This window comes from Ursus maritimus, unplaced genomic scaffold, assembly GCF_017311325.1.
Source record: "Ursus maritimus isolate PB19 unplaced genomic scaffold, ASM1731132v1 scaffold_23, whole genome shotgun sequence".
NCBI lineage: Eukaryota > Metazoa > Chordata > Mammalia > Carnivora > Ursidae > Ursus > Ursus maritimus.
In genome coordinates, this window is record NW_024424786.1 from 38049367 (window position 1) to 38076881 (window position 27515).

Sequence of the window (27515 nt, forward strand, 5' to 3'; positions counted from 1 at the left end):
GCCCAGGCAAACCCAGCCATCGACCATCATCCTAGACGCACTGCAGGTGGCAGCATGGTCCAATGGGATGGGCTGCCTGGTCAACCACAGCGCTGGTGGGGGGGGGGGTGTGCACATGAGCTTGCGACCCACTCTCCTGTCTGCCTCCCTAGAGTGGCCCTTTTCTGTCTGACCCTCAGAGATCCTGGCCCAGAGACTGGCCCTTGTTATGAGCTGAATTGTGTCCCTAAACCCATATGTGGAAGCCCTAACCTCCATCACCTCAAAATACGACTATTTGGAGACAGGGTCTTTAAAGAGGTAATTAAGTTAAAATAAGCCCATAGAGTGGGTCCTAATCCAGTCTGACCGGTATCTTCATAAGAAAAGAAAATTTGCACCCACAAAGAGACACAGGGACTCACACGTGTGCAGGAAAGACCCCATGAGGATAAGGTGGGAAGGCAGCCATGCAAGTCAAGTACAGAGGCCTCAGAAATCAGACCCGCCAACACCTTCACCTTGGATTTCCAGGCTGCCGAACTGGGAGGGGATAATCTTCCGTTGTAGAAGCCCTCCGGTCTGTGGCATTTTGTTATGGTAGTCTGAGCAAATTAATACAGACCTCACTACGGGCCTCAGCCACTGTGTGTCACCAATAATAATAAAGCCTAACCTTTATTCCGCACCAGGCTCTGTGCTAAGGCAGTGTACGCGCTTATCTCATTCAATCCTCTCAACAACACAGCGCACGTTACCCCATTTTACAAACGGGAACCTGAAGCTTAGAGAAGTTAATGCCTTACCTGAGGTCACCCAGCTGATAAATGACTGAGACAGGATTCAGCTCACAGCCATCACAGCACACCCCTGGGGAGCCCAGGGCCCCAGTCCCCGGAAGGACCCTGCAACAGACTGAATGTTTGTGTCCCCCCAGAATTCATCTGTTGAAATCCTACCCACCCCCGCCCCCCCCACACGCACACAGCAGGATGATACTAGGAGGTGGGGCCTTTAGGAGGTGATTAGTGATGAGGGTGGGGCTCTGGCCATGGAATGAGTGCTCTTATATAAGGGACCTCCCAGAATTCCCTCACTTCTTTCCACCATGTGAGGACACAGTGAGAAGTTGGCAGGCCCCAATCCGGAGGAGAACCAGAACCTGACCTCAGACTTCCAGAGCTACGAGAAATATGTTTCTATCCTTAATAAGCCACGCAACGCTTCTTGGCCTTTTCCGTAAGATCGAGTGTTAATAAGCCACCCAGTGTATGGTCTCCTGCTAGAGCAGCCCGAGCTAAGACAGCCCCCCTCAGCCTAGCTCTCAGACCAGCTTGATGAGCCCGATGGGTAGAGCCAACCTGGCCAGTGGGCACAGCCCCACAGCGCCTTCCTGGAACCCCAGTGGTGGCGTGTCCTCCCAGCCCATGAACCTCGCGTTCCTCATCAGAAGACCTGTGGAGAAGGGACTTCGTTGCTCTCCCCTCTGAGGGGTGCCTCTGCCACTTTGTTCTTTGGCAGCGGACACTGAGCAAGCCCACTGGAACCATCAGTAAGCTCGCCCTTTGCGAGCCATCTTGGGTCCTCTTCAAATCATCCCTGTAGCTAGGTGCCCTTGGGGACTCGAGTTCATCGACTCCCCTTAGAAGAAGGGTTAGCTCATAAGCAACAGAAATGACAGCTACCTACCAAGAATAAGACCAGGGCTGCTTCCTCGCCCCCTCCCCCCATGCCAAAAGATCGGAGCTACGATGGGCCTTAGAGATGGTCCCCTTGTCCTTCCACCCGAGGGTCCCACGATGCAGCAGACCGAGCAGGGGTGGTAGTGAGACACGGGAGTCTGACATAAACTGCAGGGAATGGTCATCTCTTGCTACTAACTCACCCTCCCTGCAGGCCCCCTGCAGAAAAATGCCAAGTCAACCCTCTTAATGAACAAAGCCGAGCTTTGTAAGCACTGAATTACTTTGGAGGGTGGGAGGAGGAATCAAATCTGTCGGTCCTCATGCTACTCAAGTCACAGCGTTCATTTCAACATAAGCGTTATTCGTTCCCCACCAGGCTTCTCCTGCCTGTGGTACAAGCAAGGTGAGGGCAGGGGTGGGCTCTGCTCCCCGCATCGCCCCAAGCTTGGTGTGTGTCTCCAGGTTCGGTACCGGAACCACCTGCACCAGACCCCCCTGGAGGCCTTGTTCAATGCGAATTCCCAGTCCCTGCCTCCAGATCGACTGAATCAGCTCTCCGGAGTGGGGCCCAGCAATCTGCATTCACCAAGCACCCCAGCTGATTCTGAGTCTCACTCCTCTGCTGGCTCCTTCATCCGCTCAGGAAGCGGGCCAGGCCCTGATGGGGAACATCGGTAGGGGAACCAACCGTCCTGGGGTGGCCCGGGGCTTCCTGGGACAGGGGACAGTCCAGGGCAAGCCGGGACGGCTGGCCATCCTAGCCCCCTTCAGATCACACACAAGGACAAGGAGCGGGGTTTTCCAAGCTCGCAGATGAAATGTCATCTCCAAATGGCTCTCACTTGGTGTTGGAATACGCCCCAAATGTACTCAGCGTTCAGAGTGGGCGTGGGTGATGTTCTGGGATTTCACAACACTCCAGATGAAAAAATGAAGTCAGACCAGGAGGAGCTGACTCTGGGACTCTAGAAGAGGGTCCAGTTCCCCAGTTTGTCCCCTGCACAAAACCTACTATCGCCACCCTGTCCTGAAGGCAGCAAACCTCTGCCCTGAACTGAGTGTTCCCTTAGGACCAGAGGAGTCACCCTTGGGTAGGAGGAAGTCATGAAAATCATGGGTGTCGGAACCAGAAAGTCTCCTGGAGATCAGTCCTGGTCCCTGATTTCTCAGATGAGAAAACAAGGTCCAGAAGGGCCATGTGATTGGCAGGGTCATGTAGTGAGCCAGCCAGAAGGTGACCCCAGCTCCTTGATGTCTGCACCTTCTGGGCTTGTGAGCAAAACAAACAAACAAAAAAAGACAACAGCAGAAAAAGAAATCAGAAATACTCATTGAGGCTAGACACGTAGATGGGTTAGAGCAAAGAGTGCTTAAGGACCATGGTGTCCTGACCCCCCCACATGTTACAGATTAGAAACTGAGACACAGAGGTCCAATATATTTCTCAAGGCCATACACAGGAAACATCTCTTGCAGGTCACTTAAGCCCTGTCTACAGTGGGATCTGCCAACGACTCTGAAGATTTGCTGTATCTGAAATGAGAGATCCTCGCGAACAATGTGCAGCCGAAACTGGAGTCCCGGATGTACAGACACAGTCCTGAAGCCTTGAATCCGGGGTGCTTTCCCGGAGAGAATAGGGGTTATCCTGGCAGGAGCAGTGGGGCTGACTTTCACTTTTCACTTTAAACAGTTTGGAGGTATTTGAAATAACTGGTAAGAATTTGATTTTTGTGATTAAAGGAGTTGGGGGTGCCTGGTTGGCTCAGTTCGTGGAGCAATGTGATTCTTGATCTCTGGGTTGTGAGTTCGAGTCCCACATCGGAGGCAGAGTTTACTTAAAAAATAATAATAATAAGGGCTGCCTGGGTGGCTCAGTCTGTGAACCGTCTGCCTTCGGCTCAGGTCATGATCTCAGGGTCCTGGGATCGAGCCCTGCATCAGGCTCTCTGCTCAGTGAGGAGTCTGCTTCTCCCTCTGCCTCTGCCCCTCCCTCTGCTTGTTCTCTCTCTCTGCCTCTCTCTCTCTCAAATAAATATATAAAATCTTTTAAATAATAATAAAATAAATAAGATTAAAGGGGGGGGAATTTCCTTGGTGGCTAGTAAGAGAGGAGCAGAAGACTAAGCCCTGAGCTATGGAAAGAGATGAGAATAGTGGGATTTTAAGGCAGAGGCTGAGATCAAGGCCAGAAGACCAAAGGACCCCTGGTAACTGGAGGTCAGGTGCATTTCCGGGAGGGGAGGTGTCTGTATGGTGGTAGAAGTGGACTCCAAGTTGCCTTTTTAAGAACAGTAAGAGTAACTAGTCTGGAGACCATCAAGCATTTCTACTTGTCATTGTCCCAGGCGAAAGACAGCACCTGAGGATTTTAGAGCTAATTTCTAAAAAGTATTTTGAGTTCTCCATAATTGAGCATTCAGAAATATTACCTCTAAGTTACAGTCCATGACAAAATGGAAACAATCTTCCAGGAATTGATGCCTCTGTGGTTGACCCAGTAAAACCCTGGCTATGCGGAACCCTTAGGGAATGAATGAGTCACTTTATAGTGCAGAATTTCCTGAATAGCTGAAGGCGAAAACCTGAAGGGACAGACAAGTAAACTTTTAAATAGAAGTTTTTCTAAACTGGCCTCCTCGCCTCCTGCATTCTAAAACAGAGGACCCAGGATGTTATTTCCATAATCCCATTTTAAGGGCTTACCAATGCCTGGAAGGACTCCACTCTTAGGTCCAGAATTTTCCCTCTCTTGCCACAATCCCCACCCCACACCCGTGCCTCACTCCCTCCACCCCTGCCCTCCCTGCACTCACTTTATCCCTGGTCCCCAGGCCAGCGCCTCATTACTGACTGTCATCCAGAGCTCGGCTGCCACGCCCAGTGCATCAGCAGTTTTCTGTCCCTATTATTAAAGCTACAGAATTGGAATCTACCAAAGAAAGACACAGAACCACACGGCCAGCCATCAGAGCAAGAGCCAGCCGGCGACTGACACAGGGCACGTAGTTTTAGCCACATTGTTATGACAAAACTAAGGCTTGAAGGTTACATGAGCTTCGAAAGGTCACCTGACCAGAAACCAGTAGAGGGATAACTGGAATCCAGGTGTTCAGACTCCAAATCCTTATACCTTGCTACTTTCTGAATTACCTACTTGGATCAGATATCTAAAATCTGCCAAGAGAATAGGCAGCATAAGCCAAAATTGGCAATCCAGCTAAATTCCTTTAACCTGAGGATCGGAGGAATCAAGCTGGCCGGTAACTTTTTATTTCCGTTATTGTTAAATTGTTCTTGTGTGAATCATCGTAATTGCAAATGGCAAAGAAATATTCGGTATGAGCAAGCCACTGAGGTGTTTCTGCAGGAGAGGAGATACAAAGGGTGTGGACAACGTGACCAGGTTCGCACTGTAATTGTGAAGAAATCAAAGGCCGGAGTGAAAGTGTCTGTCGTTAATCTACTCTCAGGAGAGCTGGCTTCTGGTCTATTTTTATCTGAAAGTCCTACAGACCAGGAATGTGTTTCTAACGATGGATCCATTTTCACCATATCCCAGGACAACACAATGAATGTCCTGTGTTCTAACAAATCACTTATGACGGAATGCTAGCCATTTGGATTTTTGCAGAGTATACACCCCACTGTCACTCTGACCGGTATCCCTTTAAGTTTATGACCACAGATCTCAAGTTACCACCCAGCACTGCCCGGAAATGCTACTCTATTTCTTAACAAGTTCCCTCTCCCCCATCCCAAGATGGCTATCCAGCACCTTCTCCTCTCCCCTCCAGCCTCCTTCCCTGCCTTTGCTCTTAGTTCATGACCTTGCCCCTTATGTCACCCAGAAAATAGCAGCCACGATCAAAGGCTACCTCGTCTTCCCTCTATCAAGCCCTCTGCCTCCCAATATCCAACTCTCCCTTCAGGCCAGTTCTGTTGATAGAGTGACCACCTGTCCCGGTTTGCCTGGGACTGGCAACGGGGAGTGACTCTGGGACACGGAACTTTCTGTTTAAAAGCTTTCCCAGGAAGTGGGACTTTCAGTGCTAAAACTGGGGAAGGCACTCTAGACACAGATGTGCTCCCCCCGCTCCTTCCCATGGGAGGCCCACCCTCAGGGGGACACGGGGTGCCATCGCCTCTCTCCAGCCTCAGGGCAGGCTGGCTCCAGTCCCACATCACCCTCTCTTCTGCTTCAACCACCTCTCCCTGTCCATTGACCCCTTCTCCTGACCACGCAGACAAGATCTAAGATCCCCCACCCTAAAGAATAAGAAACATCTCCCTTGACCCCACTCTTCTCTCCTGCCAACCTGATTCACTGCCCTTCCGGGCAAAGCTCTACCCGCCCTCACTGAATCCTTTCACACCTGCCATTCTTGGCCAACAGCTTCCACTCAGGCCCCCTCGTCTTCCCTCCAACAAAACCTCCATGGCCAAGACCACCCACACTGCCAAATCCAAAGTGAATTCTGAGTTCCTATCTTTCTCAACCTGTGGCGAGATTTTCACATGTTTATTTCCTATTGATTACAGACTAATACTTTTGGGAAAGAGAATACGGATGAATAGCTACTAGAACGAGGACGTGCTTGGGTAAAAGGGCTATAAACGTGGTTGAATGCCTACTCTGAATTTCTGTAACATGCCTCCTCGTGCACCAGGCACTGCTCTAGACCCCACACTCTCCTGGTTTAGCGTGGGCCCTAATCCAATGATTGGGGTCCTTATAAGAGGGAAATTTGGACAAAGAGACGCAGACGTGTACAGAGGGAAGATGGCCCTGTGTGTGAAGAGGCAGAAAGGGAGGGTACAGCCATAAACCAAAGAATGCCAAAGGCTTGCCAGCAACCACCGGAAGCCAGGAAGAGGTAAGGAAAGAGTCTTAGTCTTCCCTAGAAACTTCGGAGGCCACATGGCCCCGACAACACATTCATTCTGGACTTGCAGCCTCCAGACCGAGAGACAATCAATTTCTGTTGTTTTAAGCCACCCTGAGAAACCAGTACAACCCCCCAGTTTGTATCTCCAGACTGGACTGCTCCCCTGAACCCCAGAACTCTATACGCGCATCTGTGTCCTTGACGCACCCCCCCCCCCCCCGCGGTCTCAAACGTAACATGCCCCAACTGAACTTTTGGGTTTTCTTTCCCAGATCCCTTTTTCCCTGTTTCCCCCATCAGCAGTTTCTGTCAGCTCTACGTTCTAGATATTTCCTCCCCTTCTGCCAAACATCATTACGTCTTGCCTCACTAGAATGTTCCAAGAGGGAAAGGACTTAGTCTGTGCATTGCTATCCGAGGGACCTGGAACACAATGGGCATTCAATAAATACTCGTTAGATCAATGAATGAAATAAAACCTTATTAATTCAAACATTCCCCTGACTGAGAGTTTGTGACCATGTAAAGAGACTACAAAGCACAGTTAACAGTAAAGTGAAGATAAGGAAGCATTTTAACTACGTGGGCCAATAAACTGTTTACAAGCAATATGCCTGCTAACCCTGAATCATTTGCATACTCATGATGGTCCCCAGGTTTCCCTTTTAAATGACCTGGTTTACTTGGTGGTTATACAGAGCCTGGGTCCTTCCTCACAGCCTGCTTCAATACATTTAAAGCATAACCTTCAAAGTAATATTATTGCATTTCCTTAAAAGAAAATGCGTAATCTACAATTCAAACGTTTGCAGTGATCTCTGAGAGCATACACGCGCTAGAAACACCCGAGCTTCTCGATGTTTCTAGTCTCCACCATGGCTCGCCTAGCATTCCAAAAATGCATCTTGAAATACTCAAACCTTTTGACACTGAGGAAAGCATGCTAGAAGCCGTAATTGGTTGGAAAAAGAGAGATGGCCACTCTCAGGCAGTTCCCAGCATGCCCTGCTAAGCCTGCCGCAGCGCCTTCCTCCCCTAGACGACCTAATTGATATAATCGGCGGCCCGCGTTTGCCATTTTCCCGGTGAAGTTGTTGCATATGGTTCATTCTTTTGAAGTTCAGCTCAGCTCAGCAAACACTTCCTGAAGCCCGATCTCGGGTCAGACACAGCGCCAGTGCCAAGGGCTCAATGATGAGTAAACAACACATGGTCCCTACACTCCAGAATCTTCCACTGGGGGATAATTATATTCGTTATATTAACTATATTGGGATTGTGTTCACATAATCAGACTATAACAAAAGCTTGGTTGAGGGGGGTTGAGGCACCGTGCAGGTACAGGTAAAGAAACAGGTAACTCCCCGATGGGGAGAGACGTCAGGCACAAAGAAGGTGGTGTGAGAGATGGCCTGGGTCCACAAAACGGACAACAGGGGAAAACAGGAAGCGCAGTTCATCCATGTGTGAGTGCTGAATCGCAAACCAAAAATTACGTGAAAAAAAACCTCACAGAAATTTAGAGAGTAAGTCCTGTAGCTAGAACTCTGGTTCCTAGCCACCAAAGCCACACAAATGAAGTGGTTCAAAACTCCGCTAATCGTCCCCACGCTGCGTCTCGTGGCCACAGAATAAGACGTGAGCGTTGATTAAAGGGTCCGATGGGTGGTCACCCCAGGTGGGCAAGGTCAAGTTTTGTGACTGACCGCTGACATCAGATCATCACGTCCCACCAACCTCCTCTCTCATCTCTTTATTCACAAGAATCCCACGCTCACCCAGCTGGTGCATTTCCGCAGAAGAAACCGACCGCACAAGGTGCTGGGCCAACTGCGACCCTTCCAGAGCCAACCTTCCCTGCTGTTCAACACAGACGCCTCCTCCACCTGCGGTGAGCTCTGCCAGTTAGGAGAACTTCCGATTGTATTTACAGCAATACAGGAGAACGATCCGAGGAATTTTTGTTGGGCAAGAGCCCCCAGCCTCCTGCAGCCGCAGGCACGAGGACAGGAGGGCACTGATTGTTGAGAGAAGAGGCCATGCCACCAGGCGTTACAAGGGCTACCTTGTGACAAGTCTCCTTGGCAGTGATGTTTCTCGGTTTCTATGAATAAAATAAAATGTCTTCGTAAAAAAAAAAAAAAAAAGAGGTGTCATACCTGGCCACACGGGGAGGCCGGCTCTCTTTGGGGGAGAGCTTGCTGACTGCGAACAGTTCAGGCAGCCCTAGGGCACAGTTTCTCAACAGCGACACTTGAGACAGTTTGTACAGGATAATTCCTTGTTGGGGGGGTTCTGCGCGCCCGTAGGAAGTTTAGCAGCCCACCCCCCCGCCGCGTCTTAGCTCGGGCTGCTAGGACAAAAATACTCGAGATGGGTGGCTCAAACTACAGAAATGTATCCCAGAGTTCTGGAAGCTGGAAATCGGCGATTGGAGTGCCAGGGCACGGGGGGTTCTGGTGAGAGTCCTCATCCTGGTTTGCCAATAGCCACTTTCTCACCATATCTTTTTTTTTTTAAATTAAGTTTTTTCTTTTAAACATTTTTTACCAATTTTATTTTTATTTATTTATTTTTAAAGATTTTTCTTATTGGAGAGAGAGAAAGCACGAGAGAGTGTGGGGGCAGGGGCAGAGAGGGAGGGAGAGGGACAAGCAGATTCCTTCCTGAGCCCAGCGAGGGCCTCAAGCTCAGAACCTGAGATCAAGACCTGAGCTGGGCTGGAGGTAGGGCTGCCCTTTGTGCCACTCCCAAGCCCTGGACCCTGCTTCAGGGTCACACGCCCGTAAACTGGCTCCTCCTTAAGAGGAAATATGAGCAATCTCCCGAAGGGCTGGCTGCGTATCCAGTCTCCCTCCTGTGCCCACAGGCCAGCTTTCCCACCTCTTCTGACCCTACTGCCCACTCAGACTTCCCACCATTTGCCTCTAGGCCTAGGGTGGGATCCGGCCCCTGCTGCTCATGGGCGCCCCCACCTGGCCTGACCCATGTGGCTCTGACACCACCCCACCCCTCCCCCTCCGGTTTATCTCGCCTTCGTGGCCCTCACACACCCCACCGCACCCCAGTTCCTTACCCGCTCTGACCTCCCCTTGTCGGCACCTCACCCTGGCCTGTGACCCACCCTGAACCGACTGGTCCACACACCTCTCCCTCCACTGTCCTTCTGCCCTGAGCTCCCAGGCCTGGATCAACACCCTGTCCTAAGCAATACTGGCCAGAAACCAGCCCCTGCCCACCCCCAGGACCCCTCTATCACCACCACCCTCACCTCCCCCGCCCCCCTCAGGCCGCACTCCCTGACTCCCTCCTGCCTCACCCTCCGTGTAAACTCAGCCCTCAAAGCCTGAGCCAGGACGCTTCTCCCCTTCCCCCCCTCCCTGCCGCTGCCAGAATTTCTCAGAGTGATCCAGACCCCTACATGAGGATTACCAGGGGCCTTGTTTAAAATGCTGTGACAGAGAAAGAAGCCAGACACACGAGGACACACACTGTGTGATCCCACTTATCGGAGGTCCCTGGAGCAGTCAGTCCACAGAGACGGGAATGGAAGGGTGGCTGCCAGGGGCTGGGGGAGAGGGAGCAGGGAGTGAGTGCTTCATGGGGACAGAGTTTCTGTTTGGAAAGATGTGAAAGTTCTGGAGATGGCTGGTGGTCATGGTTGCACAACAGTGTGAATGTCCTTAATGCCACCAGACGGTGCTCTTGAAAAATGATTAAAATGGTAAAGTTTCGATTATGTATATTTTACCACAATTAAAAATAAATGCTATGGGGGCGCGCCTGGGTGGCTCAGATGGTTAAGTGTCTGCCTTCGGCTCAGGTCATGATCCTAGCGTCCTGGGATCGAGCCTCACGTCCAGCCCCTGGCTCGGTGGGGAGTCTGCTTCTCCCTCTCCTTCTGCCTCTTCTCCTGCTCATGCTTTCTCTCTGTATCTCTCTGTCCCAAATAAATAAATAAAATCCTTAAAAAAAAGTTTTTTTTAATAATAAATGCAATGGGGCACCTGCGTGGCTCAGTCGAGGAAGCGTCTGCCTTCGGCTCAGGTCATGATCCCGGGGTCCTGGGATTGAGCCCCGCATGGGCCCCCCGCTCAGCGGAGAGCCTGCTTCTCCCTCTGCCTGCTGCTCTCCCTGTTTGTGTGCTCCCACACTCTCTCTCTCTCTGGCAAATAAATAAATAAAATCTTTTTTAAAAATGCTAGGACGCAACCAGCATACTGTTACACACCTTCTGTGTGAGAATCAGGAACTGCCACCCCTTCCATTCCCCGGGGCCTGCTGAGCCCGGCCTTCCTTATCTGGGAGTGGCGGCTACACCGTCCCGTCCTGCAGGGGTGGTGGCAGGGGTCTCCCTTCTCCCACTCTCACACCTCCCAAGAGCTGCCTGCCAGAACCAGCCCACTGGCCCCAAATACACATGTGAGGAGGCTGCTGACCTCCTAGGAGCTGGGGTTCTAACCTGGAGAAGGAGAGGAAGAGTTACAGGGGCAGGGAGACCATGGAGACCTGATCCCTCAAGGCTTTCCTGAGGGGTGAGAGCTGTATCAGACCCTGAGGAATAATTGGCCTAATGGGTGGCTGGTCGGAGGAATTACACGTGCAAAGGCCCAGAGGCCTCTGATATGTGTGAAAAGGGCCAGAAGGCCGGAAGGCCGGCTGGTGAGGGTTGTACCAAGAACAAAGGGAAGCCTGGTCAGAGGCCTGAGGCCTCTCAGAAATCAGCAGCCCTGGTGCGAAGCAGCCTGGAATCTCGGTTGCTGGCTCCGAGGAACTCCCCTCTACAGGAGAAGGTGTTATCTTAAGAGCACAAAGCACTTGGCCTCCTTATCTCCTCACACAATTCCCTGGGGTTTCTTGGGATGGCCTCTTGCCTCCCACGGCCTCAGCCAGGCAGGTCTGGTCAGCACACACATTCCATTCTTCCAGCTACAGCTGGGACTGGGGGGTGGGAGGGGGGAGGGGGGCCTAGCCCTGAGACCTCTTCAAACCAAAACTGGACCCCCTGGTCCCTGCCAGTGCTGCCCTGCAGTCCCTGCAGGCAGCTCCCAGCTCACTAGGGCCATGTTAACCCCTTTCTAGACGCCAGGAGAGCGTTGGTGGAAAAGGGCCTCTTCTTTTCCTTTTTCCTTCCCCTTTGCCTGTCTCAAATTGACCACACCTAGCCGTGTTTAGAAGAGAAGAGAGTGTGCGACCTACAAAATCACTTTTAAATAAGACCTGCCCGGCCTTGGCGTGCGAGAGTTTCACGAAGGTCAAGAATTCAGAGCAGAAAGGACGCCTACCACAGCACTTACTGTAGTCAGATAGTGGGACAAATCTTCCGATGGCTTTGTTTTTTTAAAAGAGACCCATTTCCTTGGATAGTTTGGGGTCTGGTAAAGTGGTAAACATTCTAGGAAGTCCCCTCAACAGGTTTGTCGGGCCAACGTTTTTGTCTCAGGTGCAAGGAGGGTTGGCAGGTTGCCAGACTGCTCACCACCCCTTTTACTAAGATGTCTCCCTAGCAGCCTGTCGCCATGCACAGGGGGACCTCCTGGACAAGCAGCAGGCCTCCGTCCCTCCACCCCAACACCTCTCGCTCCTTTCACGCAAAGCCCATGGCATGAAATCTAAGTTCTCTCTCTAGAACCGGCTCTCCAAGCTGGTGATCCAGCCCTTTGTGCAATCTTGTCCTTTTCCCTGTTTCGCTGTGAAACTATGCTTGAAAGTATTCCAAAGTGGCTTTAGGGGATATTCATATCTCCACTGTTTTTCACTTCAATAAAAAATGATGGAGAATTTGGCTGGGGCCAGGGAGCTGGGAACCAGAGGAGAGAGCGATAGGATGCCAGGTGCCCCTCTGGCTCCACTCCAGATTTGGAGAAGCGTATCATACCCCGCTCTCCCCATTTCTGGCAGGAGGCAGGACTCAGGGAAGCCTCGCGTGCGCGTGTAGACCCTGCCTCCTGCCAGGCAGGGCAGCCCTCGGTCCCTGCCCGTGACCGCTGGGGGGGCAGGCAGGACCCAGCGGCCAGCTGTCCTGAACAGTGAGAGCCTCAGAACCCTCATCCTCACTATGCTTGCCTCTGCCCCTGTCTAAGTCGTCGTGCCCCCCCCCACCCCCGCAGCAGCTGATTCTTCAGGGACGGGAGAAAACTAAGCTCAAGGGTTAAATTGCATTCGGAGTTGTGTTTGAGTTCATTCTAGGTACGTCAATTCAGGGGCGAATCAAGCAAACTTGGGATTAGCAGAGGACGGCCTGACCCTTCCTGAAAGGCCCTGAACTCTGAAGCCCTGACCTCTGTCTCCAAACGGGGCCTTCCTTCCTGAGCTCTCTGCTATGCAAGGAATTCTGCATGCAATTAAAAAAAAATTTTTTTTTTTAAATCCCCCCTGGATTTGCTGCTCTCGGATCTGACCAAGTCGGAATGTATGGCACGGGGGAACACGCCTTGCCCGGGCAAGGACAGCCACGCACAGGAACGCAGACCTCAGAAAATAATGTCCTCGACCTTCGCAAAAAAGCCCAGCGGCTGCCTTCCCTGAGCAGGCAGAGCCAAGCGGCTGGGAGAGGTGCGGGGCTGATCCTTCACCGTGAGGGAACTCGGATGAGAAAGAAAGCGTTAAAGGCCGAACTGTGTCCTCGAAGAATTCATATGGAGAAATCCTAACTTCCAGCAGCTCAGAATGGGACTGTATTTAAAGACAGGTCCTTCAAGAAGTGACTGAAGTAAAATCAAGTCATTAGAAGGGCCCGAATCCAATAGGACTAGTGTCCTAATCCCAAGAGGACATAAGGACACAGGCGGTTACAGAGGGAAGACCAGGTGGAGATATTATCCATAAGCCGAGGAGACAGGCCTCAAGACATCAGCCCTGCCGAGACCTTGACCTTGGACGTCCGGCCTCCAGAACTGTGAGAAAATAAGACTCTGTTGTTTAAGCCACCTGGTCTTGGCACCTGGCGACGGCGGCCCTGGCAGGCGAGTGCGGAAGATGGAGCTGCAGAAAGCCTCCTGCCACCCATCTGAAGACAAGAACAGAAGAGTTAAAGGAAAGGGGATCCACTACATATGTGGACAATCGTGGAGGTTTTGTGCTGGGTCCACGTAATTACATTTCCCAGATTTCCCCTCCCTCCAGGGTCCTGGGTCAACACAGACCACGAGAGGAATGTGTGGGCATTCGGAAGGTTTGGAGAGCACAGGTGAAGCGTGGCCATTTCGTTCCTCTCTGAAGGTGGCACAGGCCAGGCGCCCCCCACACACACCATCACTGCCCTGCTGGCCCACCTTGCTGGCGTGGGGCAGCCGCCAGGTCTGCAGCTCTGCCAGCTCCTGGGCCAGGTGAATGTGGCTCTGACATGAGGGCCCCAGCTTGCCCCTTGGGTCACCCCTCCAGGTCATCATGGAGAATGCAGGCAGCGAGGGCCAGACATGGTTCCAGTCTGTCCCTCCTCCTCTCCCCTTCACACCCACTGTCCCTCCCTGAGCCAGGCCAGACGAGACACAGGACAACACCTTACACAGACTGCAGACCGACCTCCCACCAGCACCGGAGCTCGGAGCCCTCTTCTCTCTATAGCGCACAGACGTTCTACTTCTCTGATCAAATCCCGACTGATACAATCATCAATAGGAAAAAGAAAAAATCTGTCGTAGTAGGCTACCCAAACAGGTGTGAGTTTAAGACAAATCACCTGATGATGTCCTCTATGTTTCATTCCCTGTGATAGCACTTTGAGTGAGTAAGCGTGAGATCTCAGCCCATGGAGTCAACATTGGGCATCTCGCCAGACGCAAAATCTCAAAGCCAGTTGAGTGTGAAGCTGCTTCTCCCACCTGCATTCCCGTCTGTGAGTTCTCTCACACTGCCCTCCTTTGCTTCCATTCCTCTTACATCATCTGAGGCTAGACCCTCAGTGCTTCATTCCCGCCTCCATACCTCCTACCCCCAGACCTGCCGCTGCCCCCAAACGTCTGCTTCTAGAAAGCCACCCTGCAACACACCTCAAAGGCAGTGCCCTGCCAGACCAAGATCAAACCCTCTTCCTAGATGTCAAGACCTTTTACAATCTGTCCCGCCTTACTGCCCCACCATCCCCCCAACTGCTCTTCAATATGTGTCCCCTACAGAGTGAGGTCAGTCTCACCTTCCCTGTTGGGGCCTGCCCTGCCTACTCCATCCCTGGGCCACCCCTCAGGTTGTCCCCATGCTGTAGGACCTCTCATTGTTCAAGGCTCAAGCTCGCCTCCTTCACGAAGCCTTTGTCAAGGCCATCAGGCGCAGCATTCTAGAGAAAGGACACTGGAGCTAGCCAGTCTGGATTCAAACCCTGGCTTTGCCCTTACCAGCTCTCTATCACTCAATCTTTTTTTCTTTTTCTTTTTCTTTTTAAAGATTTTATTTATTTATTTGTCAGAGAAAGAGAAAGAGAGAGCACAAGCAGGGGGAGCAGCAGGCAGAGGGAGAGGCAGGCTCCCCACTGAGCAGGGAGCCCAATGCTGGACTTGATCCCAGGACCCTGGGATCATGACCCGAGCTGAAGGCAGACGCTTCACCGACTGAGCCACCCAGGCGTCCCTCACTCAATCTTCCTGCGCCTCTGATTTCTCTACTGTAAAACAGGGATATAACTGCACCTGCTACATAGCGTTTTCATGAAGATTAATGAGTTAAGTCACATAAAGCATTTGCATCATGCCTGACACCTAGAAAGTGCCTCATAAGGGTTAGTTCTTTTTTTTTTTTAGTTTTATTATTATTATTATTATTTTTAGTTTTATTATACAATAAATATATTATTATATTTATTAAATTTATTATTATTTTATTTAGTTAGTTTTATTACATTATTAATTTTATTATTATATTATTATAAAATTTATTATTTATTTATTATTATTTTATTTAGTTTTATTATTTATTAGTTTTAGTAATATTATTATTATTATTTAGTTTTATTTTAGTTATATTATTATTTAGTTTTATTTATTATTATCAGGTAATAATACACTCCAATACATCTCCAATACTCTCTTCCCCGGAATGTCTACACCGAGTGTAGTAGAGACCGTATCACTCAAGCACGTCATGTATAGTTGATCTTATACCGTTCGCTGCAATTTCGTGTGTAACAAAGAGGAACAAGAACATTTTATCTGTAATCAGAACATCAAAAAGCAATAGCTTATTCATGAACATAAAATATTCCTCATTCCTAATGTGCAGAATAAGCAGGAGAACGTTCCCTGGTTCTTCCTGATAGCAATTAACCCCTAAGAGGCCTAGGAGGAAAAAGATGAAGACAATAGTCAGGAATGTAAAGGAGAATGCCCACCACCCCACCCCCACCACAATGGTCCTGAAACTCATCCTCCTGGTGCATCTGAACATGAAAAAGATGACAGTGCGAAAGACGTGGTTTTCACATGAAAAAGAACTGCCTGGAGGGTGGTCTGATCAGAGGAAGGGACCTCACCCAGCAACTGCTTCTCCTGAAACCGAACAGCACCCAGGTCAGGGGAGATCCAAGGGGCCACTAGATGGTGACAGCATCAGGTGGGGTGGGTCCCTGGCACTGTGCAGCACCCCTGCACTCCCTTCCAGGGCCTTCTGGTTTACCACCCGGACTGCTGAAGGCTCATGAGTTAGCCAGTGCGTAGTTCAAGACAATATGGACGTCATACAACACTCCACTTTTTCAGGGCTCCCTTTCTTCAGCTTTCAAATGAAGGGATTCGTGGAAACAGAGGAGAGCTAACAAATCACCAAGTTCTGAAATTCTGCACAATGTTTTCTTTTTTTTCTTTAAGATTTTCTTTCTTTCTTTCTTTCTTCTTTCTTTCTTTCTCTCTTTCCTTCTTTATTTATTTTGGGGGGTGGTGGAGGAGAAGAGGGAGAGGGACGAGCAGACTCCGAGCTGAGTGCAGAGCCTGACTGGAGGCTTGGTTCCCATGACCCCAGGATCATAACCTGAGCTAAAATCAAGAATCGGACGCTTGGGGTGCCTGGGTGGCTCAGTCGTTAAGTGTCTGCCTTTGGCTCAGGTCATGATCCCAGGGTCCTGGGATCGAGCCCCGCATCCGGCTCCCTGCTCGCAGGAAGCCTACTTCTCCCACTCCCCCTGCTTGTGTTCCCTCTCTCTCGTTGTGTCTTTCTCTGTAAAATAAATTAATAAAATCTTTAAAAAAAAAAAAAAAAAAGAATCGGACGCTCAACAGACTGAGCCCCCCAGGCGTCCCCGCACAGGCTTTCTGTACAGTGAGAGCAAGCAAAGGCAGTCAAGGAGGACTCTTAAGAGTTTAATTTTTGCCCCAAGCAATCTACAGATTCAATGCAATCCCTATTCAAAGTCCAATGGCATTTTTCAGAGAAACAGGAAAAACAATCCTAACATTTGTATAGAGCCACAAGATAGCCAAAGCAATCTTGAGAAGGACGAACAATGCTGCTTTCACTTCCTGGTTTCAAGCTATATCACAAAGCTACAGTTATCAGAACAGTGGGGTACTGGCATGACAGCAGACATAGAGATCAAGGGAACAGAATAGAGAGCCCAGAACCAAACCCGCCCATTTAAGGACAATCGATTTACGACAAAGGATCCAGGAAGATACAATGGGGAAAGTATAGTCTCTTCAACAGATGAGAGTTTGATTTTGCCTTTCCCCATGAACAGAGAAGTATTAGAAAGAAGGGAGAAAAAACAGAACCTTACCTGTGCCTTGACGCAGTTGGTACCCAAGCTCTCCTGGCTGAGAGGTGCCAAAGCTAAGGATGAATACGGCAAGGTGTAGGGCTTACCTGGGGTCAAGTCCCAGCTCTGACACTTAACAGGCAAGTTGTGACGCCTCAGCTTTCTCAGCCATTGCATAAGGCTAATAATCATGCTTACTTTATGCACATAAATTGATTAAAGTATAAAGCACCTTGCACAGAACCCAAACCAAAGGAAGTGCTCAAATCATTAGTCTATTCAGCAAATGTTGACTGGTGTTTACAAAATTATAGGCTCTATTCTGAGGCACTAGGCACAATCCTAAAAAAGACTCCACCTTATAGAGTTGACCTTTAGAAGGAAAAGACAGATAATAAGCAATAACCAAAATAAAATAAGATTTTCTCAAAAGCGTAAGAGAAGAATGTGAAGAAAAATCGAGCAGGTTCAATGGGACAGGAATGCGGGTGCAATTTTAGGTAAAGCCACCTTGAAGGGACACCTTCATCCTCATTGCCAGTGCTCTGGGCGTGGTACCAACGAAGTATTTCTCTTGGTGTTCAAATGGACATTTCTGCTCAGCATACCTCATAAAATCGAATGTCTGAGCAGGAAGAGAACTTGGAGATTCTCTATTTCACCTTACAGATGAAGAACTGAGACCCAGAAAGGTGGGTTGACAAAGCCAGGGCCACACAGTTCATTCCAAGACAGAGGTTGATCCTGACCTGAAGGCCAATGTTCTTGCCTCTGTTGGCACCTGTTGCCTCCGGCTGACTCCAACCGGTGTAAACCTGCCTCCTGGAGCCTGGAAGCCTTCGCTCTAGCTCATGGTTAATGGCTGTGTAATCTGAATATTTCTCCTTCAGACACGTTTGACAGGGAAAAAAAATTATCATAGATTTGCAAGAAGACATCCACGAACCAGTGACCCCCATTTAAATAATTAAGAGTGAGAGGCCATTGCTTCCAGTGGTCACTGGGTACCCAGAATGCCATGCGCACACAAAGGCAAATGCCACCCACAAACCGCTTCTACAGCACTCCTGGGCTGTAAGACAGTCATCAAAAAAACCAAAAATATGTTTCCATTCTTTTTTTTCCTTAGATTGTCACCAAAATGTGAAAACAAAATTTTGGATTGTGCTGAATCCTCGAACCCCTGAGAAGACACCCGCAGAGCCCAGTGCGAGGAATCTCACATATAGGACATGTCCTTGAAGGGCCTGTTTCTCTTAGGAGAAATCCTTGTGGCAGTCAGGGACTTTTCTAAGCACCACTAAGGCTAAAGGGAGCAGCAACCGCTGACCAACCAGTTTCACGTTGTTTGGAAGCTGCGCTGGGCCAGAAGGAGGGCAGCGGGGGCCGGACACCTCTCCAGTGCTGTCGGAGACATGGGACATCAGTGGGCCGTTAAGGTGGGGACCTCAAAGCACCACCCGTTCATTCAACAGATACGAACTGAGCACCTACTATGGTCTAGGCACCGAGGATACGGCATCACAGAAAACCAAACAAAGCCCCTGACAACACGAAGCCTCTAGTGAGGAAGAAGGAAGTGAACGAATCAGGGAATTAATATATGTCAGAGAGTGATAAGGAAATGGGTAAAAGGCACAGACGGTGCCTGAGGTCAGGAGAGGGAGGGCTTGTTACTTTAGGTAAGGTCTCAGAGAAGGTCTCTCTGGTCAATGGACACTGGAGGGCAAAGAGTTTGTCAAGGAAAGAACATTCCAGGCATAATTCACAAGAGCAGAAGCCCTGAGGGGGAAGAGCAAGGAGACCCTTGTGGCCGGAGCTCAATTCAGGAGGAGAGATGGGGTCAGAAGAGCAGTGAGGGCCAACAGACCTTTGCAAGCACTTGAGATCGCCCTCGAGTGAGAGGGGGAGCAAGGGAAGGTCATGAGTGAGGAATGACATGATCTGACTAATGTTTTAAGAGGATCAAATCTGTAGCTGTGCTAAGAGACCAGAGAGTACCTGGGGCACCAACAGGGAGAGTGGTTTGGAAACAGCTGCCATCCTCCAGAGAAGAGAGACATGGCGGCCATGATCAGGGTAGTAAGGACAGAGATGCTGAGAAGTGACTAGATGGCGGATCTGGAAGATGGAGCTGAGGGGAGTTGGTAATCATCTACGTACGGGCTGGAAAAGAATTAGAGGAGTCCAGGGTGATGTCAAAGTTTCAGCCAGAACACCCTGAGGGTAGCACTGACATTTATGGAGATAAGGTCTGGGGGAGGTACTGGGTGGGGGTGGGGGAGAAGGGCGGGGAAGAGAGCATTTCCCCACCAGGGGTTCAAGCTCTGTTCCTGATTGGTAAAGTCAGCCTTGCAGAAGAGATGGGCCATATGATCCGGCAGTCCCACTACTGGGTATATCCTCACAGCAATGAAAAGCGGGTACTCGTGCGGATGCGTGTTCACCACACATGTTCACAGCAGCATCATTCCCAACAGCCAAAATGTGGAAACAACCCAAAGGTCCATCAGCGATGAATGGATAAACAAAATTTGGCGTGTATAGCCAGTGGAGTAGGATTCAGCCCACCATGGCCTGCGTGAACCTTGCAGACCTCATTAGTGAAACCTTGCAGACCTCTGCAGTGAAATTAAGCCACACACAAAAGGACAAATACTGAACATGAAAAGGGCAGTTGCCAGGGACTGGAAGGACAAGGGAGGGGGAAGTTAGTGTCGAATGGGTACAGAGCTTCTGCTGAGGAAGCTGAAGATGTTCTGGAGATAGACGGTGATGGCGGTGTGATGGCCGCACACCTGTGTGAATGCACTTGACACCCCCCAACTGTATACGTAAAATGACTAAAATGGAAAGCTTTACTTTATGTGTATTTTATGATTTTTAAAAAATAGATGGTGATCTCACAGGTTAGCCCCCTGGCAAGGGCTCTCTGCGATGTACAAATACAAACGCAAATGAAAAATGATCCCAGAGTTGTCCTGTGGTTAGCTGCGGGGACAGGAATACCCGCATCCATTCCACCAAGCGGCTTCGGAATAGGGAGAGGGAGAGCATTGCAGGAGGGGCAGGGGCCAAACAGGAGCCTGTCCCAGGCAGAAAGGACAGTGTGAAAGAGGACAGGACTGGGGCGCCTCGGTGGCTCAGCTGGTGAAGTGTCCAACTCTTGATTTCAACTCCGATCATGATCTCAGGGTCATGAGATCGAGCCCTGCATCAGGCTCCTCACTGAGCATGGAGCCTGCTTGGGCTTCTCTCTCTCTCTCTCTCTCTCTCATTCTCTATCTGCCCCTCCCCCCCAGCTCTCACACACTCTCTCTTTCAAATAAATAAATAAAATCTTTAAAAGAAAAAAGAAAGAAAGAGGACAGGACCGGAATAAGATGGTCAGAGAAGCAAAGTGAGCAAAGAAGACTGAAACAAGGGGAACAGGCATGACGTGGCGCCCAATGGGGGAGACCTGACAACAGCTTTGGTGACAAGCGCCATGGCAAGTAGTCCCCACGTGAGGCCGATGAAGGGCCATACTGGCAGCAGCTCACACTGACTAAGCACTTACTATGTGTCTAAGCTGCGTGCAGGGACTAACTGACTCAGTCCACACAGCCACCGTGTAAGGGGAGTCCCCCGGTCATCCCCGTTTCACAAATGAGGACACTGGAAACCTCCCAAGGTCAGAGCGGCAGAAACAGGATTCGAGCTCAGGCAGCACAGCCCCGGAGTGGGGCTCTCACCCTCCGGGCTACACAGCTCCCGATGGCACGCAGTGTGGCCCACAGCCCCGTGGCCGACTTCCCACGATTCCACCCTTCAAAACCCATTGGAGCATTTTGGACAGCGTGTGACCAGGTCGATGTCTCGATTCAAGAGCCGCGTGGGTCCAACCCTCACAGTCTTATCTCAAAGTGCGACGAGGGCTCTCCAATCAAGCCTGTAATCTGCTTCTGAATGAAAATGACTGCGACAACAGCTGACAGCTGGGTTGCCAAGAGAAACGCCAGTGGTGCACTGTTCAAACGCGTTTCTAACAATCAGGGGAAATGGCAGAAGGCTTCTGAGAAGCTGATTTTGAGATAGCTGGAGGCTCGTGGCAGGGGCCGGAAAGGTTCGTTTCTGGCGTCCCAGGGAGGTCACGTTGACACGACCTCAGCCCCAAAGTCCCTGCAAGTGTGGGCCATGGAAGTTGGTTTCCAAGGAAACATCAGGGGAGGAGAAAGCTACGACGTGGTCTGTCAGCAAGTCTCCAACAAGGGTCCCCATCATCTCTCACCTCTGGTTTGAACCGAGGCAGGTGAGGCCACAGCAGGTGCCTCTCCGCTACAGAGATTTTATCGGAATCCCTGTGCTCGGCAGCTCTACCCCTGCCCTCTTCCGTGCTGGCTCGCAGTGATCGCTCTGTGACTGAAGAGACAGCAGGCATCAGAGTATAACAGGTTCTTTGAGGAAGGGGGTCAAATCCCAAACACCTTCCAATCCCAAGACACTTAATAAATGTCGATGAAGTGCGTTGTACAGCAAGACGTGCTGCACTGGGAAGGCAAGCACTGGGACGAGCTAGGAGCAGCTTCCAGAAGGGCAAGAGAGGAGTCTCCAGCCACGTGTGAGGACTAGGAAGCCGGCCAGAAGCTCTTGCCATCATCTATTTTATGTGCCTGGCACAGTGTGCCAGGGACCTTCCCGGTCACCATAGGACGTGGAGTCCAGTGGAAGCCCAGTCCTGTGGGAGCTGACACAGGGGTGCCCGGGCACCCCATGACAGCACCGAGAAGGGACACTGAGCCCAGACTTGGAAGCTCAGGTGGGCCTGGGGGGTGCTGACTCAAATATTCTGAAAAACTGGGAGCAGGGCGCCTGGGTGGCTCAACCAGTTAAGTGTCTGCCTTTGGCTCAGGTCATGATGTCAGGGTCCTGGGATCAAGCCCTACAATCTGTGGATAGATCAAGATCGAGCCCCATGATGGGGGGGGTGGTCCCTGCTCAGAGGGGTGTCTGCTTCCCTCTCCTTCTGCGCCTCCCCCTGCTTTTGGTTTTGCTTTCTCTCTCTTTCTCTCAAGTAAATAAATAAAATTTTTAGAAGAAAGAAAAGGAAGGAAGGAAGGAAGGGAGGAAGGAAGGGAGGAAGAGAGCAAGGGAGAGACGGAGGAAGGAAGAGAGAGAAAAAGAAAACCAGGGAGCAGAAGGCGGGTGGAAGAGCACCGTGAACACAGAGCCGCAGGGACCAGCATCAGAACCCTGGAAGGGAAAGTTGCGCAGGGGATGCTGTGCGGGCCGAAATGGCAGCTGGGTCACGGTGGCCTCCTGTGCTGAGCCAAGGATGTGAACCACACCCTGAGAGCCAAGAGGAGCCACTGCAGAATGTGAAGCGGGGGAGAAACATGATCTGATTTTTATTTTGGACTGGCCTCTACTTAAAGCTCCTCCACCAGCGGAAGGGAAGATCTGTGCCGGGCAGACCCGTGAGGAAGTGACTGCAGTAAGGAATGAAAATCGAGGACCTCAGGCCTGGAGCTTGGAAAAGCAGGCCAGAATCAGCAAGCCCCAAGAGATGACCCAGAGAGAATCTAGCATCAGAAAAATAAAGACCCCAGGACAGGTCCGTGGGAAATTCTGCCATCTGTGAGCTTTTGGGAAGAGAAGTGCCCCCGAAGGGCCTGGGAAGGGAGGGGGAAAGCCACCCTAACCATACAGACATCAAGACAAGAGATGTCACTCAGCAGAGGGAGGAGAGGCCTTCCAGGAGGAAGGGCGCACAGCACCAAAGCCCAGAGACTGGGCAGAGTAAGGATTAGCAAGAACAGCTTTGGGGGTGTGGGTGGGGAGCCCAGGAGCGATGGGTGGGGCACTAGGGTGAGTGGGAGGTGAGGAGAAAGCTCCCTTTCTAGCAGGTTGGCTCCACAAGGACAACACCATAGATAGCCAGAGGTGGGGGGGTGAGGGAGGGGTCCTTGAAACAGGGGAGGGGTGCACAGATGTATTAGTTGGGAGAAGATGCCAGGGTAGAGGTGGAGTGCTGGGGAGAGAAGGGGTGAGGGAAGGGGATGCACAGAACCCCTGGAGGGATCCCACGTGGTGCTGGGATGGAGGAGGGGGGTTCCTGGGACAAGAGGGGGTGGGGGGGAGCTGATGAGCTCCAATGCCCCAGTGACAGGGCTTTCACTGCTCCAGCTGACAGGCTCCACAAGGAACTTCCACATTTCAAGAAAGGCCAGACATTCCCTATTTTCTGTGAAATCTCCTGATTTTTAAATGTGTACAGCTACCTCAAAAACCAGTTTAATTGTTATGCAGGCCCAAGTCATGGCTAAGCCCTGGACTGAGCCAACAGCCCCCCTCCGCTTAGTGCCCTATGATCCAGAACTTTCACTTTCCAGTTACTTCTTTCTCTCTCTCTCTCTCTCTCCCTCCCTCCCTTCATGTGGGTGTCTCCCCTCAGGGAGACAAAAAGCATTTCCTTTATAGGATCAAAAATACTTTTCCTTAAACTCTCGTTGATCTTATGAGACGTGGATACTAACCCTTTAATCCTAAATTTCTGGCCTCCACCCCAACCTGAACTCTGAATTTAATAGACACTGTCCCATAAGTCATTTACACCCACCACGTCAATGGTCCACAGCAGCCCTCCATACCAAAAAAGCCTTGAGAATTCGTCTATAGCAAGTGCATTCTCTGCAGGCTTTTCAAAAAGCCGAAGGGGGAGGAAGACTTGAATTTCTAGGCCCTGGAGAGGGAGGGACTTGTGCGCCGGGAAGGCACGGTCCCACGCAGACACTCGCTCCGTCACCCCCGTCTCCCCATGGAAGGTGTCATTGCCAAGACGGTTCTCTTAGTCCCACCACCTTCTCTCACCTGCATTTGGGGTGGAGACTGAAAGTGCCCCGACGCAGCTGATGGTTTCCTCAGGTTTATTCTGGTCTTTGCATTCCACGGCTGGTGGTTGTGATGTGTTCTAACAACAAGGACAAGGATTATAACAGGGTCACTCTTCAAGTCTTCCAACTGATGAACATTTTTCAATGGGTATGTAAAAAACTCAGAGTCCCCACCGTTACCCCCACCACCTCCCAGCCCGGCCCCCTCCGCCCTCACTGGAAGCTCTGCCTGTAGGAGAGATAACAGAATCTTTTCTTTCTTTTTTTTTTTTTTTGAAGATTTTATTTATTCATTTGAGACAGAAAGATACAGAGAGAGCGCACAAGCAGGGGAAACAGCAGGCAGAGGGAGAAGCAGGCTCCCCACTGAGCGATGAGCCTGACATGGGACTCGATCCCAGGACCCTGGAATCGTGACCTGAGCCAAAGGCAGATACTTAACCATCTGAGCCACCCAGGCGCCCCGAGATAACAGAATTTGAAGAAGGTAGTTGGCAAAAACTGAAAGACATCCTTTGACGAAAGTCCAATGAACCTTGTACAAGGGGAAAGATGCTATCTTGGGCTCATCGATTCAGCAAACCCTGTTCCTGTCCTCAAGGATTTTGCAGTGGCAGAAGGAGAGAGATAAGGGTCAATGCAGCACTGTGAACAAGGTACTGTCAACCAAAGAATGTGTAGAAAGGAGGGTTGTCTAATTGAACATAATAAAAATAATAATAAAAAACAAAGCAGGGGCGCCTGGGTGGCTCAGTCGTTAAGCGTCTGCCTTCGGCTCAGGGCGTGATCCCAGAGTCCTGGGATCAAGCCCCACATCAGGCTCCTCCACTGGGAGCCTGCTTCTTCCTCTCCCACTCCCCCTGCTTGTGTTCTCTCTCTTGCTGGCCGTCTCGCTCTCCGTCAAATAAATAAATAAAATCTTTAAAAAAAAAAATTAGACAATGTGATGTTTTGAAAAAAAAAAAAAAAGAGGGTTGTGAGTTACTGTCCACTGAGCATCTCCTCCCTCTCCAGCACTGAGCTGATGCCATGGGACAGGCTCTGAAGTCCACTGGGAGGAGGTCCTGAAACTTTATGTGGGAGATCTCCAATCCTGGGTAACCACCATCTTGGATGGGGGCTCCGATCAGGAAGGAAAGCCCACCTGGCCATGGTATTCCCCGGTCAAGGCCAGGATTCCATCTGACAACAACACAGAAACCAGGTCGTGGAGAACGGGATTGCTATCAACAGCTTCAACAGGGTGTTCTTTTCATGTGTGTTTGCACGTTGATTATCATCCCAAGAAATTACTCTTTCCCAAGAGAAAGCATCTTGGAGCTTGATGAGTAGAACGAGTCTGGCTCTTCAACTTCAAATTGTTGAATTTTCTTATTCATGCTTCCTTCTCACAGTTGGTATATCTCTCCTGCCCCAAGCTTTCAGAGGGATGTTGGAGGCACTTAAATTTTTCCTCACCATAAAAATAAGAAAATCCCCTATTAGACCTTCCTAAGGGCTGGAACCATGGATTCTTTGTCTTTGTGTCCCTGTTTGTAGAGCCTAGCAGAGTATCCTGGGCATTCTGGAAATGTTTGTGGTTTGGAAGGAAGGAAGGAAGGAAGGAAGGAAGGAAGGAAGGAAGGAAGGGAGGGAGGGAGGGAGGAAGAGTGGGAGGGAGGGAGGGAGGGAAGGAGGGAGGGAGAAATATTCTTTCAGCAAAATGATGCTTGCGTTTCTCTAGCAACCAATGGCATGAAAACTTCCAAGGCTCCTAAAAACTGCACTTAGATTAATCCCATTAATCTACGCTGATCTTCTTAATCCACAAATTTTCAAAAATCCTGACAGATTAATCAGGTGTGAATTATTTTAGAGAAACAATCTTGCCTTTTCCAGAAAGGGCTTGGTTGAGTAACTGAGCATTCAGTGATTCTCTCTTCTTTTCAATTTGTTCAGTTTTCAATTATAAAATGAGACTCAGAGTAAGTCCAAATAACCACAGAAGAAAGGAATGTTTTTTTCTTTCAGAAAGAACTGAATAATAATAGCAAACACATCAGCACTTACCATGTGCCAAGCACTATTTTATCTTGCATGTTAACTCCTTATGGCAACTCTGGAGACAACAGCTACGCTGACTTCGTTTTACACGAGAGAAAACCGAGGCCCAGAGAGTTTGAGTGACGTGCCCAAGATCACACGGTTAGGACATGGCAGGGCTAGATCTGAAGCCAAGCCCTCTGGTTCATGACCCCACACTCTAACCATTAAACCATCCACCCAGGTCGAGCAGCGTATACTAGAAAATATGAAAGGGAAAAAAGTCCGAGCCACAGTTACTAGAATACCCCAGATAAGAAGTCGTCCTGAAGAGAGTATGGGTCTTAGCTACATATATATATCACCTCACAGTATCCTGTTGGTGTAACTTGTGGCCAAAACTTGAGTGCTTTAGACATAACAGAGTAGGGGCACCTGGGTGGCTCAGTCGGTTAAGCAACTCTTGGTTTCTGCTCAGGTCATGATCTCAGGGTCAGGAGATGCCCCCACGTTGGACACTTGAGAGATTCTCTCTCTCCCTCCCTCTCCCTCTCCCTGTGTACCCCCCTCCCAGTTCGTGCTCTCTCTCTCTCTCAAATAAATAAATAAATAAAATATTTTTTTAAAAAAAGAGAGAAATAACAGAGTAATATTACTAAAAATAGCAAAACAAAGATTCTGCAGCAGCTGGACTGGATAAAGGGAATTCAGTTCCAATTCGCTTTAGAAAATGAAACAATGGGAGGGGCGCCTGAGTGGCTCAGTCTTTAAGCATCTGCCTTCGGCCTAGGGCGTGATCCCAGGGTCCTGGAATCGAGTCCCACATCAGGCTCCCAGCTCCGCAGGGAGTCTGCTTCTCCCTCTGCCCCTCCTCCTACTCATTCTCTCAATATCTCTCTCTCTCTCTCAAATAATAAATAAATGAAATCTTAAAAAAAAAAAAAAAGAAAACAAAACAAAACTATTAAACTCTCAAGCAAATGGCTTTCCGATACAAATACAAAATTAATCTGAAACCATCAAAACAAGTCACAAACCTGAAAAATCCTACCTAAACCGTAATAAGAAGCCATTATTCAATGCAGCCATACTGGAGGCACGAGAGAGTAATACTAAGTCACTACATGACTCTAAGCGAGATGTTGTCAGTGACAAAGAACCAGGCCTAGAGAAAACCTGTGGGGGATGGACGGACGGATCTTTCACAGCCGCCATTTTGGTTTTATCCTGAATACAGAGGTTGAGAAAGATGGAGGAAGGAATGCATGGCATCAAGGTGGGCATAGGGGAGGGAAACAGCCATGAAATTAAACAGTGTACAATCCTAAAGGCTCTTAAAGCTTTTCCTTTTAAAATGCACTTCTCAATGGGGAAAACATTGTCCTAG

General features: G+C 50.0%; 1 protein-coding gene across 4 annotated transcripts in view; it reads right to left on the reverse strand.

Annotated features, from left to right (window-relative positions):
* The window catches only part of AHNAK (AHNAK nucleoprotein), an 87277-nt gene that overhangs the window by 15948 nt on the left and 43814 nt on the right, over positions 1-27515 (reverse strand). Inside the window, exons 5-6 of one of the 4 annotated variants that reach the window (XM_040639230.1) lie at positions 24084-24183; positions 17256-17308 (exon numbers count right to left, since the gene is read on the reverse strand). In XM_040639230.1, coding sequence (XP_040495164.1) covers positions 17256-17308; positions 24084-24183 — 153 coding nt within the window. Of the gene's footprint in view, positions 1-13356; positions 13563-17255; positions 17309-21420; positions 21636-24083; positions 24184-27515 lie in introns of those variants that run through there. The other 3 variants (XM_040639228.1, XM_040639227.1, XM_040639231.1) reach the window with 3 other exon arrangements.